The 17,903-nt window shown below is 40.2% G+C and overlaps 2 protein-coding genes across 3 annotated transcripts in view; one reads left to right on the top strand and one right to left on the bottom strand.

The window, feature by feature from the left end:
- The window catches only part of PRR33 (proline rich 33), a 32,621-nt gene extending 24,182 nt beyond the window's left edge, over nucleotides 1-8,439 (top strand). Inside the window, exon 2 of the mRNA XM_070933076.1 lies at nucleotides 6,710-8,439. Coding sequence (XP_070789177.1) covers nucleotides 6,719-8,281 — 1,563 coding nt within the window. The 5' untranslated portion in view covers nucleotides 6,710-6,718 and the 3' untranslated portion in view covers nucleotides 8,282-8,439. The remainder of the gene's footprint in view (nucleotides 1-6,709) is intronic.
- LSP1 (lymphocyte specific protein 1) overlaps nucleotides 1-17,903 on the bottom strand; it is a 122,951-nt gene that overhangs the window by 8,829 nt on the left and 96,219 nt on the right. For both annotated transcript variants that reach the window (XM_070933089.1, XM_070933097.1), the window contains exons 5-10: nucleotides 17,314-17,427; nucleotides 16,289-16,332; nucleotides 15,343-15,424; nucleotides 14,360-14,497; nucleotides 14,043-14,123; nucleotides 12,117-12,235 (exon numbers count right to left, since the gene is read on the bottom strand). In XM_070933089.1, coding sequence (XP_070789190.1) covers nucleotides 12,140-12,235; nucleotides 14,043-14,123; nucleotides 14,360-14,497; nucleotides 15,343-15,424; nucleotides 16,289-16,332; nucleotides 17,314-17,427 — 555 coding nt within the window. In that variant the 3' untranslated portion in view covers nucleotides 12,117-12,139. The remainder of the gene's footprint in view (nucleotides 1-12,116; nucleotides 12,236-14,042; nucleotides 14,124-14,359; nucleotides 14,498-15,342; nucleotides 15,425-16,288; nucleotides 16,333-17,313; nucleotides 17,428-17,903) is intronic.

The following is a 17,903-nucleotide window of genomic DNA, read 5'->3' as shown; positions in this document are numbered from 1 at the left end:
GATTATGGGAGCAACGGGGCCCTCCCATGTGACTCCTCTCCTGCGCAAGCTGCATTGGCTTCCGGTGGACTTCCAGGTGCGCTTCAAGGTGTTGGTGATCACCTTTAAAGCGCTCCATGGCTTAGGGCCGGGGTACTTACGGGACCGCCTTCTGCCACCAATTGCCTCCTACCGGCCAGTTCGCTCCCACAGAGAGGGCCTCCTCAGGGTGCCGTCAGCCAGACAATGTCGGCTGGCGACCCCCAGGGGGACAGCCTTCTCTGTGGTGGCACCTACCCTCTGGAACAATCTACCCCCAGAGATACGAGTGATCTCCGACCTCCGGACTTTTCGTCGGGTCCTAAAAACCTATTTTTTTCAGTTAGCCGGGCTGTCCTGATTTTACGGTTGGTTTTAAAATTTGATATGGATTTTAATTGAAAAGTTTTAAATTACGGGCCAAATTTATTTAATTATTTTAAATTTATTTTTAACTTTTGTGTATAAATGTTTTTATCTTGGCTGTTCACCGCCCTGAGTCTGAAAGGAGAAGGGCGGTATAGAAATCTGAAAATAAATAAATAAATAAATAAATAAATAAATAAATAAATAAATAAATAAATAAATAAATAAATAAACAAACAAACAAACAAACAAACAAATAAATAAATAAATAAGAGGTAAGGGGAGCTGAAAGAAAATGATTGGCCCAAAGTGACAAGTTCTTTCCTCCATAGCTAATTCAGGAATGATTTCAAAGTTGCCAAATGTCTACCAAAGTTGCCAAATTCATTTAATTTTATTTAAGAATGTATATGATTGCTCAGCTGCAGCATTTCAACTCTTATGATAAACAAGACAAATAATTAAAATCCAAGGAGTTCATAGTGACCAGTAAATCACATTCATAACCCATCCAGAAAGAAGTTCCAATTATCCTGGCCTCAAGGCATGCTGAAAAAGTGAAGTTTTTACTGCTTTCCTGAAGGCCTGCCAGGAGATGACTAGAATATGAGTGACTGCAAGCAGGACCTTCCAGATTAGGAATGAATAGAATTGGCACACTAGATAAAGTTGTCCAAAGGCCCTTCTGGCCAAAGTTGCCATTTGTCCTTCAAATGAGAGTTGAGAGTCCCTAATTGTCAGGCTGTGCCATGCTCACATATAGCATACATTCCACGTAGATGAATGACCTCCCTCAGTGATTTTATTTAGATGCCAAAAAGAAGCAGGGAGCGTAGAGCCCTGAGGCATGCTAGAAAGAAGCACTCAACACCAACTAGAATGCCCCCCCCACCCAGAGAAAGAAAAATCAACATAACACTATGCCTTCCTGTCCCAACCCTCCGGGCCAATCCAGAAAGGAACTGTGATCAGTGGCATTGAAGGCCATTGAGAATCAAGGCGAACCAGGATGGGTGTACTTCCACAATCTCACACCCACCGGAGCTTATCCATAAGTGCATAAAGACTCCTGGTCAGTGGTGAAATCCAATTTTTTTTTACTACTGGTTCTGTGGGCGTGGCTTAGTGGGCATGGTGTGGCTTGGTGGGCATGGCAGGGGAAGGATACTGCAAAATCTCCATTCCCACCCCACTCCAGGGGAAGGATACTGCAAAATCTCCATTCCCACCCCACTCCAGGGGAAGGATACTGCAAAATCCCTATTCCCTCCCCACTCCTGGGGGAAGGCTATTGCAAAATCTCCATTCCCACCCCACTCTGGGGTCAGCCAGAGGTGGCATTTCCAAGTTCTCTGAACTACTCAAAATTTCCGCTACCAGTTCTCCAGAACCTGTCAGAACCTGCTGGATTTCACCCATGCTCCTGGTATTGTATCCTGGCCTGAATCTAGAAAGGAAAATTTGTAGGCAAGGTGAAAATTGTCCAAATTGATTGGTTCCAAAAATGTTTCTTAAGGAGAAAGCACACAGCACCTCTGTCAAAGCTTGTGGTACCACCACCACCCTCTTAAAAAAATCACTGCATGAATTCACTCACCTGGCCCCTCCTTTGAGGATTTAACGCGGAAGAGAAAAAAATCTAAAATATGGATAGTTAAAGCAACTATGCCAAGTACGCATTTCCTCAAGATCAACAGTCTCAAACTCCTCCCATGTATATCAATATGAAACCATGGCCTAGTCAGCTTCATAGGACCTGCAAAGCTGAAATCCCAACTTTAAGCAAAACCGAGTGACTTTACCTACCGAGTGGTTTAAAACAAAAAAGCAAAATAAAATTTATTGAAAATGAAATCTTCTCAATATTAATGCAGAGGTGTGATCAATATGTGGGCAACATTGCACTTTTTCAATTCTGTCAACATTCCTTTCAGGGAGCTAAATAGAATACAAGCTTTGCTTGTATTCCACAGCAATTCTAAAGGCTGTTTTTAGATTCAAGCAAATACAACTGGAGCTCTGAATATACCAATATTTAGGCAGTTAAAGTGGGCCTGTATGTACAATTGTGTTCCTACATTCAGTCAAATACTTCACTAGGACTTCAGAAATAGTCTTTATCTCAGAAGACCTTTAATGGTAGTAGTCACCGGAAACATTTTTATCAGCTTAGGTTGTTGTGTCAATTGCGATAGTATCTGGAAATGGCAGGTCGTTTGTTTAGTATTCATATTGCTTTAATATAGTCTAGGTGCTTTGTCTTTAAAGACAGATTGTTTTCAGATTACCTTGTGGATACAAAATGTGGCTGCTTAAAGTATGGACAAATGTCAAGTAGTCAGTCTCTGCTGTGTTATATTCTGCATTTTCAAGTCCAATTTTAAAAAACTGATATTGGCCTTTAAACTCTTTAAATCTTTACACAGTCCGAGCTCAGCTTAATTTAAAGCTCACCTTTATCTATTCCAAGTTACTCCTATCCTTCATTTAAGGTTAACATACCATAATGCCAATTCTGTGCCTATCTGTCAAAGTCATTTGTGTTATATACTTATTTCTCAAAGCAATTGAGAAAAAGATATTCTCGGAAGTATTCTGCATTCCATTAGGACAGGGGTCCTCAAACTTGACAGCTTTAAGACTTCTGGACTTCAACTCCCAGAATTCTCCAGCCAGCCATCCTGGTTGGAGAATTCTGAGAGTTAAAGTCCAGAAGTCTTAAAGCTGTCAAGTTTGAAGAGCTCTGCATTAGCAGAAGTCTAACAAAGCTCAATTGGCTTCAACTTCAACTACACTATACAAGTGAATCTTATCATCTTGGCTTTAACTGAATTAAGGGAGGGGGGTGTTCTAGGATAACTTGCCAGGCGACGACTCACTGTGTAACACAAGAGTTACATTAATATTAAAGAAATAAGTGAAATAATTAAAGAAAGGATGCCAGGGGAGGGATAAAATGAAATGTGAATGAGAAAAATTAAAATAATTTTTTAAATTATTTTAAATAAATTGAATTGTTGACTTATCCCATGGCGAGTTGGCCGTGGTGAGTTGTCTCATTCCGTTCATAGGGTTTTACTATCTATCTATCATCTATCTATATCATCTATCTATCTATCATCTATCTATCATCTTTCTATCTATCATCTATCTATCTATCATCTATCTATATCATCTATATCTATCATCTATCTATCATCTATCTATCTGTCTGTCTGTCTGTCTGTCTGTCTGTCTGTCTGTCTGTCTGTCTGTCTGTCTGTCTATCTATCTATCTATCCTGTTCTTTAATTGTTATGTGTTACTGTGTATAACACCAGGTTTTAATGATTTGTTGTATATGTTGTACACTGAGTTGAGGTTTTCATCTAAGAAGCATCTTTAAATATAATTCTATGTATATGTAGTCCCATCTTGTGGCCATGATTTTGTACACAACGCTTATTAAGCACAATACAGAATTCACTAATTCGCCTGCCTGCCTGCCACTTATTTAGGGTTATATCCTTTCCTTTTCCCTATTCTCTTTATTTCCAAAGAAGGTGGCTCAGTTCATATATCGCACAAAGTTAAAATGGAATAAAATTACATTATAACTTAAGCATAATGTGTGGATGCAACCAATACTCAAGAAGCTAGTTACAAGAAGCACAGGGGATTTTGTTTCCTAAATTCATTATTTAATGTGTCATTGGGAAAAGGGGTCATTCTTTTCTTACAAGCTGATTCAAGGCTGTTTTCTTTCACTGAGAGGACCCACACACTGACCCAAATAAGAGGGAAATATGCAACTTACTCTTTGAAAGTTATAGAAGCAGTCTGCAGCCTACATCTCACAGGTTATATCTAAATGGTGGCTGTATTTGGCAGCTGCTGTGTATGGCAAGCTATCCATGAGCAGCTGCAATTTTTAGCAATCTTTTTGGCATCTGTAGTCACATCTTCAGATTTACTGGGAAGACCGGGAGCTATCCTCCCATAGATTGTTTGCTATGTGGATTGGATTCCAGAATTGTGTTTCTAATCACTTCCAAGCCAATGTATTGCATATAAAAATGAGATTTGGAAATTACAGCAACCCTGCAAAAGGTATACTCTGGGCCTCTTTACTCAGATCAAAAATTCATCTATCCAGAAGGGTAATGCGTTTGTGCTTAAAGTTAGGCTTGCAACTTAAGCAAATGCTCTTTGAGCCAGCTGGCAATGTTTGTTCTGCACATGAGAAGCGTGGATATGCACTAAACACAGGACTTTTCCATTCCTGTAGATGCTCAGCTCCTTCCCAAAGGACCAGCCAGTTGAGCCATGGGTTTTGGCTTGCAAACCATAGCAGCTGAAATCAGTTGTGGTCAGATCATCAAGGAGAAGCACGAAGGACAGACTTCATGAACTTTTGCAAGTGAAACTCAATACTATTTCTTGCCAGGAGCTAAAATTCAATTCGTGCATGAGCTTCTTGGCTCTCATGTTTCACATTTCACAGTTTGCTGACCCTTGGTTGATATTGTAGCAGAAGTGGGGCTGTCAGCATGCAAAGAGAAAAACTTGTTTCCAAGAACGAATATCATGTCTCAAATACAATCAAACCTAAGCTTTGCATATTGTTGCCGGCTTGCCTCCTGAAACACACTGATGAGGGTGGGGGAGGGAGCATACAGATAGGACTTTAAAGAGTCAAAAGTGAGGAGAACTTGCCTATTTCCTTCCTCTCTCAAGGGCTTTGCTGCCAGCCAAGTACAAGTCTAGCATTGGGGCAAATAGGTAAGAAAGTCTGAAGATCACAGAGATAATAAAACATATTGGTAATGATATGAGTTTATCTCAGTTAGTGATTTAACAACCCCTAACACTTTGAACTATTGATTGCAGCCATGGAATCAATCACTCCTATAACATCATCTCAGTAACAGTAACAGAGTTGGAAGGGACCTTAGAGGCAGAGGTGGTTTCAGCAGGTTCTGACCAGTTCTGGAGAACCAGTAACGGAAATTTTGAGTAGTTCGGAGAACCGGTAGTAAAAAATTCTGACTACTGCCCCCATCTATTCTCTGTCTCCCAGGTCCCAGCTGATTAGGAGGAAATGGGGATTTTGCAGTATCCTTCCCCTGGAGTGTGGTGGGAATGGAGATTTTACAGTATCCTTCCCCTGCCACACCCACCAAACCACGCCCACAGAACCGGTAGTAAAAAAATTTGAAATCCACCACTGTTTAGAGGTTATCTAGTCCAACCCCCTACTTACGCAGGAGATCTGTACTAGGGATTCAAACCACTGAACTGCCGACCTTTCTGATCAACAAGCTCAGTGTCATAGCCACTGATCCACCTAGTCAGGCATGTCTTAAAATTGTGTGACCCCGTTGCCACCAGCCTTTTTCCAATCTCCTTTATTGCTTGAGGATATGTGAACAAGAGAAGGCTGCTTGCACTGGCTCTATGCATTTCAGATTCCAAAGAAGATGGAGTACTTATACTGTTTTTGTGGAAAGCTAGAATCGTACACATAAAGACTTCCCTTTTTTTATGATGGACAGCCATTCATCCTGAGATAGATTCTTCTTTCCATCTCAGAACGTTTGAGCATGATTCACATATTGGAAGGCAGCTCAATCAGAATAATAAAAACTTGTCATTGTTCATTTAGTATTTTCAATCTACATTTGATGGTTAAGTCCACTGATCAAGGAGCTTAGGGGTGGCGGGTTCAGCCAGGCACTGAAAAGCATCAGCTCTGAGATACTATGACTAATTTTTGTGAAGTTGTATGAAATGGGGGGTTTCCGATGTGATAAAGAGACATCATAGCCCAATCCCCACATTTTTCTGATTTATATCAATTTGATGTCTCCTAAAGAGGTTTTAGCATTTTTAAGCATGTTTATCTTTAAATTATTTGAAAACGGTTAATTTCAGGCTTCATGCCAAATGCAGCAATACATTCAACTCTGCAGACACGCAATCCTGCATTTAAGAACCTTGCTTACAGCAGAAACAACATGGCTAAATACGTTTTCTTGCTGAAGACAAAATAGAAGGTATATATGCACACAAAAATAAGTATCTGGGTTCCAAAATTTAAATTTTCAATAAAAATTGGGCCATTCACTGCCTTGAGAATGGAAGTCATCTGCTGAATGCTGATATAATGGTGCTGCCTGGCCTGGAAATCTTTGGTTGCTATCCTGGTTCATTTCTTACAGGTATCTTGTTAGTGGATTTAATCTTTCCTGAACAAAATGTTCGTATCAATAACCCTATATGTTTTGGAGGCTAGAAACCTGAAATAAGTAACTTGTAAAAAATGCATTTTTCTGTTTTGATTTAGGGGGTCAAAATGCTGATAACGGTGACGCCACCCTATGAACCTATCACTCTCCAATCGCAGGCTCCACCTCCACCTATTCTACCAAAACCTGGAACTGACAACCTTAGGCTACAGAAGCTTCTGAAAAAAGCAGCAAAGAAGAAGGCCACCTTATCAGCACAATCAACCACATCATTCCGGTCTAATCTGTCTCCTGTAAGTGAAGCTAGTCCAGACCTGGAGCACAATGAACGCACTTCCCCACTCAAGCCAACAGAAACTGAAGTCCGCCTCACTATCAAACTTCCACCTCGTTTTTCAGTCAAGCCCATCATCCATCATGTTCCTTCTCCTTTTCCTAAAACAAGACCCTTCGCATTCACAGTTACAGAACAGAGGAGTCTTTCAGAGCATCTTAAACTAACAGTCTCACCTGCCATATCTCCGCATTACAGACCAACAACTCCCGAGTCACCAAGGCAATCCACAGAGTTCCCTTCAGGTCCCCCTACTCGCTTGTCCCCTGCCTTTGTTTCTCATGAACATCCCATTTCCTACACTCCTCAAGTGGAGACTCCAGTCATGGTCACTCATGTGGCTGAAACGCATTCCTCTTTTCATAGTGTGCAAGCACCAAGGGTTAAGTCTCCACTAATAGGGCAGCCAGAGGAATATTCAAGTCGCGTTCATTTGCAAACCAACTATGCAGCCTCACTATCAAGCCAGACATATGACACATCTTTTGTACAGCATCCCAGGTCACTTACACCCAAGTTAGATGTTTCTGCACCCCCTGAACCACCCGCCAGGAAAATGAAAGCTGAAATACTCCATATCCCTAGGCAGTATACCGTGGTTACATCCCCAACTCATCAGCTGGACAGGCCTCTAACCCCAAGAAACAGCAAAAGCCCTGAACCACACACTGAAGTCCAGAGACAGTCAGGCTCCAACACATCACAGTACATGGGGCCAGAAACAATCCTTCCTGCACCGTCCACTGTCAGTATGAAGGAGCTCTTGCCAGAAAAGATAAACCAGCAGGCTGTATCACCACCACCACTATCTGTCTCCCAAAGTCCTGCCAGCTCATCCCCCAAATCAAAGCCAACAGTGCCCCCCAAAAGCAAACTTAGTGGCTGGTCTCGTCTGAAAAAACACTTGGTAGTGGAACCTGATGTTCCTCAGTTCCCTGTCTCAGAATCTGAACCAGAGGAAGGGAGAGAAAAGGCAATAACTGAAATCTCGGAAGCGGATCCAAGTCAGGAGAAAAAAGGAACCAAGTCAAAAGCCATCAAGATGTGGGATGCCATCTTGTACCAGATGACCATCAGCAAGGAAAAAAGGCCACAAGCTGAGGAAGAAAAGGAAATAAGAAAAGAGGGGATGTTTTCATTCCGGCGACGTTTACCCCTGCTTCTTCACAGGCCACGCTTTGATGCCCGGAAACTTAAAGAGCTGGCTTCCAAACCCATGACAAAGATCACTACTCTGTTTGATGTGCGTCGTATCCAACGCCAACCCCCTGAAGAAACGCAGACTGGTTTTAATAGGATGGCATCTGGGTGGCAGATGAAGGAAAGAGAGGAATAGATGATTCCTTGAGAAGATGATCAGTGAGCTCAGAGAATATGAAATAAATCCAGATTTTACTAAAACAGCACTTGAGAGGGGGGGAGAAATAAAATAAAATCCTTCATGCAGGGTTACTGTCTATAATACCAAAAAATGAATACGCCTGTTTACTCAGTTTTAACATGGGGCTTGAGAGAGAGAGAGTCTTGTGGTTTTTTTTAGAACAGCCTATATAGAATAAAGAAGCTAAAGCAAATAAATATAGGATGAGAAAGAAATGTATTGGCTTGCTCCACCAAGCCTACCTTTTATTCTAAAATAATGCCAAAGTTCTTGGCTTTTCTTCCATATTCAGTCAAAAGCATTTTGAATAAAGCCAAACAATCATCCCATATCATGGTACACACATGTTCAGACATGTTCTCTCTCCCCATCCCCCTTTGAGGTCAAATGCTGTCCAGAGGTTTAGGCCTTTTGGTTAGAGGACAAGAAGACTGGGATTATAGTAGGAGCAATGGTTGTTTTCACAAGCTACTTTCATGTTTCTGGCAGGAAAAAATGAATGTTTCTCATACACTGCCTAGATCTAAATTGTAATACTAACAATGCACACAAAATTGCAGTTTGAAATCAACAGTTATACAAGAACAAGGTTCAAGATGGCTTCAGATCCTAAAAATACGACATTGAAAAGATTAAACTGTTTGGCTTAGCTCATATGAGCGTAGAAAGTTGTCTTGCAGGCCTCTGTAGAGACAAAATTTCAGTTTCTCCATCAAAAGAATCCTGCTCTTTAGTACATAGATGCACCTTCCTAGAGTAGAGCCTATGCCAGATGAATAGGCCCTTTAACAAAATAGGCCCTTTAGCACTTTCCTTAAAGTGCTCTGGTAGCCAGGCCATTTGCAGCATCACAAAATAAACACTAATTAAGAAAAAGGGCAAGCAGTATTGATTGCACAAGAGTCAGGATAATATTTTTTTCATGGGCCCACCTCAACAGAAACCCAAGTTGTGGAATCTGGACAATTCTGTGCTTCTCTTAACTGCAATGAAATCAATTTAAACCATTTGCAAAATATAACATGACCATGTCAAGGCTATTTTCCCCTAGGAAGCAGCTGCAGACCAGTTTTACATATCAAAAACAGTGAAAATCCTGTGCAAATATCAATTTACCCCACTGAACCTAGCTTTTAAATGATGTCAGGCAACTGCCAATACTTGAGCAATCAGCTCCAGAAAATTGACAAAAAAATTTTTTCCTAACTCATGGAGGGAAGCTGAAAAGGACTGTTATCATCATCACCACCATCACTAGCCATGGATTATAAAAGAGTAATGCTTTTATGCTAAGCCATCTAGAATGTTTTCCACTGAGATACTGTAAGAACGCAGAAGAGTCAAACATTCATATCACTGTTTCATGGAAAGATATTGCAAACATGCTATTGCTAAATTGGTGTTGTAATATCCCCAATGCTAACTAACTGTAAAACAGGAAGTAGCCAATGGCTACTGATGTAGGAGAGCAATAGCCATGGACTTGGTATTTTATATCCCCACTTGGCAGTTTTGGGATTAATGGCATAGATCTTCAGCCATTTCACTATCTTTTTCCCATTGGTAGTTGCAAAACATGACTATCTGCTATCAACAGCAAAATTGGGAAGATTTAGGGAAAACCCTACCTGCCAAAATCCAGATAAGGTCTTGACTATCAAACTAGACTCAAGGTGAATTTAGGAATCCTTGACATGATCCCCTCATAGAGCCAAGTTGTGTATGCATATGCTTCACAGTGATTTCTAACACCAGCATAAAGATGTTCTAGCTATTGTTTTCTCCATGTATCATCAGCTAATCTCACATTTCTGTTTCTCTACACAATCACAAATTGAGAATGGATGGCTTGAAGTGAGAAATGGGAGCTGGTTAAAATAACATCTGCCTGACAGACTGTACAATTATCTTTTTATGTCTGCTTGTTTAACCACCTCAATGAATGCTCAACCATCCCATTCCACAGTGTTGTGGATAAGGAGGAATGCCACTCAATCCTTCCAAGCTGTGAAAAAGGTACACATCCTTCATGTTCAGTTCGGCTAGAATAGCGGTCACCAACCGGTGTGGTCCGCGAGAAAATTTTGGTGGTCCGCAGAAAAATTATTTGCATTTTTTATATTGCACAACTATTTAAAATTATTAATTTAGTGGTCCCTGAGGTCCAAAAGGTTGGTGACCCCTGCCTGAGCTAGAAAGAGTATTAATATGAGTTGAGTTTCATTGTATATAGTTGTATGCCCAGTTTTTACTCCAGCATTGATGCTTTGAAAAGTGTGATGTGGATAGCAGATTTTAGGCTACTATAGTTGTTTGGCAAGTCCCCTGTTTTATATCATAGAACAGAGGATGACTATCACCTCATGATCTGGGTTGGTTTTTTTTTTCAGAAGAATTGCCAGAAGAATGACAGCAAATATACAATTCCAAAAATTCCATCACAGGAAGGATAGAAGGGAATCCCTGAGTTCTTTTTGGCTATTCCAGTATTTACATTTTCATCATATGACATGCAGTAGTAGATCATAGCTTTTTATCAGATCATTGGAAAACAGATTTTTCTGTCAGCTGCCTGTTGCTTCAAGAAATCTCAAATGGGCATGTAAGATATGGAGCACAGTCTCCTTTAGTGCGAATATATGGAACACCAGAACTTCCTAGCCACTTTCCTACATATCTTTAGCAGTACCTCAGCGCTAAGAATCAAAATGTTGAATTTTGCAGCAGGCAGGAAAACTGGTTTCCTACCAACCACTTGCCAAACTGAGTCAACTGATATGTTTGTGTTCACTTTTAATTGGTGTGTTCTACTCATTATTTATATTAACAGTGTCTTAAAGTTTGCGTATAGGTAAGAATCTAAGGGCATCCCATGCTGTATTGCATAAAGGTCAGGCAAGTAAAGCAAAGTAATGTTAAAATCTTCTGTCCTAACTTTAAGGGCAATATAGTAGAAGATAAAGATGTCCTGGACTGATTAAACTGCCTTATTCTTTTAAATAGTTATAAAAGCCAAGTTCAGTTTCAGACATCTTCAAATATGTTTTTTTAGCTAAAATTAGTTGGGTTGAGAGAGAAGTATAAGTAAAGAAAGGGTACATGAACCACACTAAGGTTTCAAATGTCTAGTAGAGTAAGTGCCATGTTTTGAGATGATAATATAAGACGCGGAAGGTATGTTGAGCAATGAGGAAATAGAAATGTTTGGTTCCTAAGAGAAACAGATATACGGTAAGAAAAGGAACAGTGATGTGATGGAAGCAAAAGATGCTCTGAGCTTTTTCTGAACTTATCATGAATAAGTGCTAGGATGGTTGTCGTTACACCAACATTGAAAGAATTCTTTTCACAGCTATAGACCCACATGTTTTAAAGGCAGTTCATATGAAATCCTGACTCGAGAACAATTTTTATAAACATTGAATATGTAGATTGAATAAAGTGTTTCTATGAAAAAAAATGGATTCTCATTGCTAGTAGAGAGTTGAGAAATGTTACTCTAAGTAAAGGCATGCCTCCCCCATACATCCCTTAAAATACACCACCTAAATCATTCCTTAAATACTCAAAATCCAATCCTTTGAGCTTAAAATGTGACTGTACCAATAAAGGACCATGTTTGAATTGTCCATTATCTTAATAACATGACAAAGAGTCACTTTATAAAGGAGCACTTTCTGCTTCTGCATGTAGAAGTTTGATAGCAAAGCCAGTCAGCACTTGGTGAATATTACTGACTTTATATGTGCAAAAAGAACTTGCAAATGCTATTTAGTACATCAGCCTTTACCTGTGAGTTTGGCACCAACACAGCTATTTTTCCGTCACCCCATCATCTTCTATTGGCACTCTTTTGTACTGTCCGTGTCCAGTTGCCACATACTTATATTTCTTGCCAGGAATCTTGACCTAAAAATGAGGATGAAAAATCGTAATTTCAGTGGTTAAAACCCAAATCCTTACTATTCTTCCCCCCCCCACCCCAGTTTTTTAAGTGCTTTGAAAAAAAACTCAGTTTGACCATTAGCCATCAAATATGGGCTGATTTGATGCACTGTGCTTCTGTTCATTTTTTCTTTGGCCTAGAAGTTTAAATTACAGTTCATTATTCAATACCAGGAAAACCTGAACCTCTATGTCAAAAACCAAAATCACCTCAAACCTCTGCAGAAAGATAGCTTAAAAATTAACAAGCAAGTCTGCTGAATTGTTATTCCAGATGCTCCTACACTTTAAATCAGAGGTCCCCAATTCCCGGTCCACAAATGGGTACCAGTCTGCAGCCCATTGGGAACCAAGCCCTGAAAGTGGGAAGCCATCCTCTCCCCCAACCCGCAGCCATCATCAGTCCATGGGGCCAAAAAGGTTGGGGACACTGCTTTAAATGATACTTATTTTTTTATATTGCATTGTTTTCCTTGTGAACTGGTTGTTAGGCATTCAGAATTATTTATGTAAGATATGCAGTTGCATACATTTCCCTTCCCCCCCCAAAAAAAATGCAATAAATAAAATGAGAACAGGATCAAGAATAAAGATAGAAAAAGCAAAATGGAAAAGAAAACATAAGGGGAATTTTGGTGACTCCTTCTCTCTCCCCTCTTCTTTTTCCCATCCACTCTTCACTCCTTAAATATTTGTGTTAATACTTTACAAAGCATCAGAGGTTTTTCTTTATATCTATTTAAATCATCCATTGTTTTCAATCTCTTGACTCTTTTCCTCAAAACCATAATCCAAATTCCTGGATCTGCTTTACTGTGTGATATGTTGCATATAAGGGAGAAATTCATAACTTTATTTTTTATTTTTAAATTATTAATTTGTATCCTGCCTATATTATTTTTACAAGTACCGAGCGGCAAACATGCCTGAAACTCTTTCCCTCCTCCTATTTTCCCATAACAACAACCCTTTGAGATGTTGGGCTGAAAAAGACACAACCTTCCGGGGTTGGCCATTAACATGGAATTTAAAAATATATCCAATCCATTTTCATAGAAAATTAAGAACATATTTTCACAACTACCTCAGAGCTAGTTTACTTGCAAATTTTCCTTCCCTGTGTTCAACTCCTTTCCGTCCCCTTTTTGGATGGAGACATTCACATCAACCAAAAAGATGATGACAATGAAGAACATAGAATTCTGATTTGTGCAGAGGAACTGGGCAGGAATATGTGACCCAGGATTAAACATTTGTTTTTAACTCCATAAGTAGAGGCAATGTGCCTCTATACGTCATTTGTTGGGAAGCGCAAAGAAGATGCTATCACACTCCTGACCTGGTTGTGGGTTTCCTCGGGCAGCTACTATGCTTCTAGCAAAATAAAACACTGAATTAAATACATATTTCACTTGATTTGGTGGAACAATTTTCCTTTAATACCATGAACAGAAGAGCTTGCATTCAATGAGCTGAGGAAGAGCCAACTGCATACAGCCACAATAATGGGGAAAAAAAATCTTCTTTTTAATAGTCACAGGATGGCTATAGAAGTCATTGAAGGGTGCTTTAATTTGACAGTGCTTTACGCGAAGCATCTTTTCAAAGCTACATTAGGAAAAGTAAAATGAAGCTGCTGTGTTGTTTCATTTTGCATCACTTCTTGGCCCTCTTCCAGCAATGTCCCACCAGGCCTAACATGCTTGGCCACTTATACAGAAAAATTAAGCTTCATCATTGCATTTCTCCCAAAGGAAGAAGCTATCCTCACCTTAGAATTTGTATCTGTTTGGGGGTTCTCCTTTTGCTCCCAAAGGCTTCTTATGTTCACAATATCTCCAGCCACAATGTCCTAGGAAGAAAACAGACGTGATGAGAGATGTTTGAAGCACCCTCTGTGAAAAAAGTCTTTATGTTTTGCAACTCAGATCAAATCTAGAGTCCATATTGGTACCATTTCGTTGGTGATATTTATACCCTGACATCATTTTCATCACAAGATCAATACCTGTAGAAGAAATTGTATCTTTCCAAAGCAGGGATTTGACCACATTTTCTTTTTAAAAAAGTAGTAGTAGTAGTAGTTACCTTGCAGGGTGTTGATTTTGTAGATGACTGAGCCACTTCCCCAGTCTCCCAGAGGCTTTTTGTGCTAGCCACTGCGGCGCTATTGGTAGGAAGGTCAATGGAAGGTTGGCGCGCTGGCTTTGGAGTTTTGCTGGAGATCTGCAAAATAATATAAGGGTGAACTGGCTTTTTAGTTTAAAACCACCTCTCTCTTATAGTCAAACATCTGTATGAACCATTGAGTTGATGCACCCATTGGGCAAAATCAACATTGTGGTAGCTATCCAATTCATCATCTGATCAGAAAATGTCCCCTCCTGATAGCCTTTGTGCCAATATAATAGCAATAGTGCTTAGATTTATATACCATTCCATGGTGCTTTACATCCCTCTCTGGGTAGTTTACAATGTCAGCACATTAACCCCCCAACAATCTGGGTCCCCATTTTACCGATCTCGGAATGATGGAAGGTTGAGTCAACCTTGAGCTACTCAGGATTGAACTCTGCTGTGGGCAGAGTAACCTGCAATACTACATTCTAACCTCGGCCCCACCATGGCTCTAATCTCCTATCAATGACCATGCAAAGGAAAACAGTGCAAGAAAGCTCAAAACACCTGTGGCACACACATTGCCTTCATTTCATAGTCAAAAATCAGTTACATCAGATAAGACAAAGGAGAACATCATCAGCCAGGTTCAGCATCCATAAGCAAGGGTTAGAGTACCAGAAGAAGATGGATTTTACCCCATTGGGAATTAATTGCCAAACAAAATTTTTAATACAACTCTACTTTTTGGCTGCCATGAAAAGGAGGACATCTGCAGAGACACATCCAAAGCTAAAATCTTGCATGGGTGACAGTAGTGCTCAGTTAAGTTGCCAATGAGTGACAATCAATGGAATTAGGCTTTTGAATGGGCTTGCTGTAACACATTTCTTAGGACGATCCCAAAAGTACTTCTTTGAAAAGCTTGTCAAACTCAGTGAATTTAAACTCACCTCAATGGCTTGGGTGTATTGCTCAAGTTTATCATCAATCTTGGAAACTGGAAGTGGTGCTTGGGTCTTCTTCATACTGTTACTGGAAGGAGAGAAGATGGTAGAAAGGATGCTTACCACAGACCCAACATTTCAGAGCCTAATCACCATTTTTTAGTCAGAATTATTATTGGTGATTTCCACAATTTGCATAGATCACATAGCACACTAAATGGCAACGAGGCTGACTTATTTATGGCTTAGTTTTTGTATAGGGACCCAGCCAAGATGATTTGTAAATCATGATTCATGGTTATCTGTATCTGTATCAAATGGAGTTTATTTAGTAGCCTTTAATTAAGCAAACAGCAGCTTAGTATAAACATACACAAGAAGAACAAGTGGCAGTAACAATTCAGACTGATTTGTTGACTGAACCCTGAACCCTGATTAGGGTTCTGTAAATTCAATGAATATTTTAACTTGCTTGATAAATTCTGACTGCCTAGAAAGAATGCATAATAGAATACTGGAGAGATGGAGAAATTGCCTTAACAGGAAATATTTTCTTCAGCTCAACATATTAAAAAGTGATCTTTCAGACACACAATGATCATGAACAAAGCATCCATCTTGAATTATTTGCAGAGCTCACAGCAAAGCTCTTTCAATAGGTGGCATCATAACTCCTGAGCTTTCTTCTAAATGTTATCCACATGCTTGTACCCTGTATTTTGCATTTGAAGTGGCATTTTAAAAGTTTCTTATTTTCATTTCATTTTATTTAACGTATACTGCTGAGCTGGGCCTCATGTTGTTATAACAGATTTTACCTCTGTCTTTAGTTACTTGGGAAGATTGTATCCAGAAAAATGGTGTACAAATAAAATTACTTAGAGCGACAGCTACCGGTAGCCAACTTAAAGGTCACACAGCTTGGAACAGTTATTATTTCATCAGAAGTTACCTTTTCTGCACAGATCGGTTGAAAGATTCAGTCCTGTCAGTGATCTAAAAAACAGAAACAACAGGCTTCATTTGGACAGTGGTCTTGAGGAAAGATACAAAATGCTGGTTGGTGCCAACTTCCTTTCCAAAAAGAAAAATGAGTACGGCCAAGATTTTGCTCCCTTTCTTATGCTGTCAGACATTTAGGGAATTTGAGAGGAAAACATACTGTGTTTCTCAGAAAATAAGACTGAGTCTTATTTTCTTTTAGACTTGAAAATAAGCACTTGGGCTTATTTTTGAGGGGGTCTTACTTTTTTTGAGGTGCAGCAGGCCAGACTCAGTGAGCTGGATGTGCTGTGGACGCACCATCGCTTCCACTCCAAACCTTCAAGCTCAACACAGACGGAGGGAAGGATGACAGCCAGGAAAATCCCCCTCCCCATTTTCCCCCAGTTCACCAAAAAGCCTCCCGTGAGCCTCTCAAAAAGAGGGAAAAAGCAAAGCAGCTGGCCATGGAGCTGCCGGCTTTGGGGAAGTGGCCCAACAAGCAGAAGCGCTGGCCCCAGAAAGAAAAGGGCAAAAGCGGTATTTGTGCTGCCCCAAGAGACCAGCGGGCTGCCCCAAGGGGCAAGCGGGCTGCAGTTGCAGCTGGACAGTTGCCTCCCACCTACCCCGACGCCCACGCAGCCACTTGTGCTGGCCATGCCCATCCCTCTGGGCTTATTTTTGGGGTAGGTGTAATATTAGGCCCACCTCCAAAAAATTTGGGTTGGGCTTATTATTGGGGTGGGTTGTGTTTTTGGAAAAACACAGTAGATATGCTTAAAGTACTTATTCCAACTCTTGAAACTCCCTGAAGAAGGGCCTAGCACACTATTCAAAAAGCCCTCAAATGACTTTGTTGACTTTGACTGGAAGCTAGTAGAAAACTTTTTGGGTGTTCCTCTACTTTGATCACTTCTATAAGGCTTTGGGTTTGTAGTTATAAACTGATCTGTTAGTCAGCATTTCCCATGCCTTCCTACGCAACTCAACATATACCTTTAAAGTTGGGCTTAAAGGAGCTTGACACTCGTCTTCCTGACTCGAAGTACTTGGGGTCCTCTGTCGTTTTTCTGGGACCTCTTCTTGCTCATGTCGCCTTCTTTTCTTGTCCTGAAGGGATGGGAATGCATAGAAGGGGAGCATTTGCTCAAATGCAATCAATCCCTCTCTTCTCAGTCAACACAACAAAGCAACAATGTGCTAAGGAGAACCCACCTCAGCATACAGTATGTCACAGGCAATCAGCATGTAGTTAAGTTTGACTTGGTCTGACAAATGTGAAGCGAGTCTGTGGTTTTGTATATACATAACCATATATGTATACAGCTTATAGCTCATTCTTTCTTGTAGTTGCAGCCACTTTTGACTTAATTAAAAAATCCTGGGTTTTAGAAAAGCTGGTTTAGACTATTATCTGATCTTGCATGAAGCTGGAGAGTGTCTTGCAGGTTTTCTAGTCAAGTTGCTTTTTTGGAAAACAAAATCTAAAATATCTATGGCAGCAACCTACATGCAGGGTTTGAAGATTTGGGGTGGAGGTGGGAGACAGGACCTCTGATTCTACTACACTAAGGGCTTCAATGTTT

This window comes from Pituophis catenifer, unplaced genomic scaffold (genome assembly GCF_029215685.1).
Source record: "Pituophis catenifer annectens isolate HBS135680 unplaced genomic scaffold, rPitCat1.0.hap2 SCAF_1, whole genome shotgun sequence".
Lineage (NCBI taxonomy): Eukaryota > Metazoa > Chordata > Lepidosauria > Squamata > Colubridae > Pituophis > Pituophis catenifer.
Note: the sequence above shows the minus strand (reverse complement) of the source record. Positions and strands in the feature narration are given on the sequence as shown.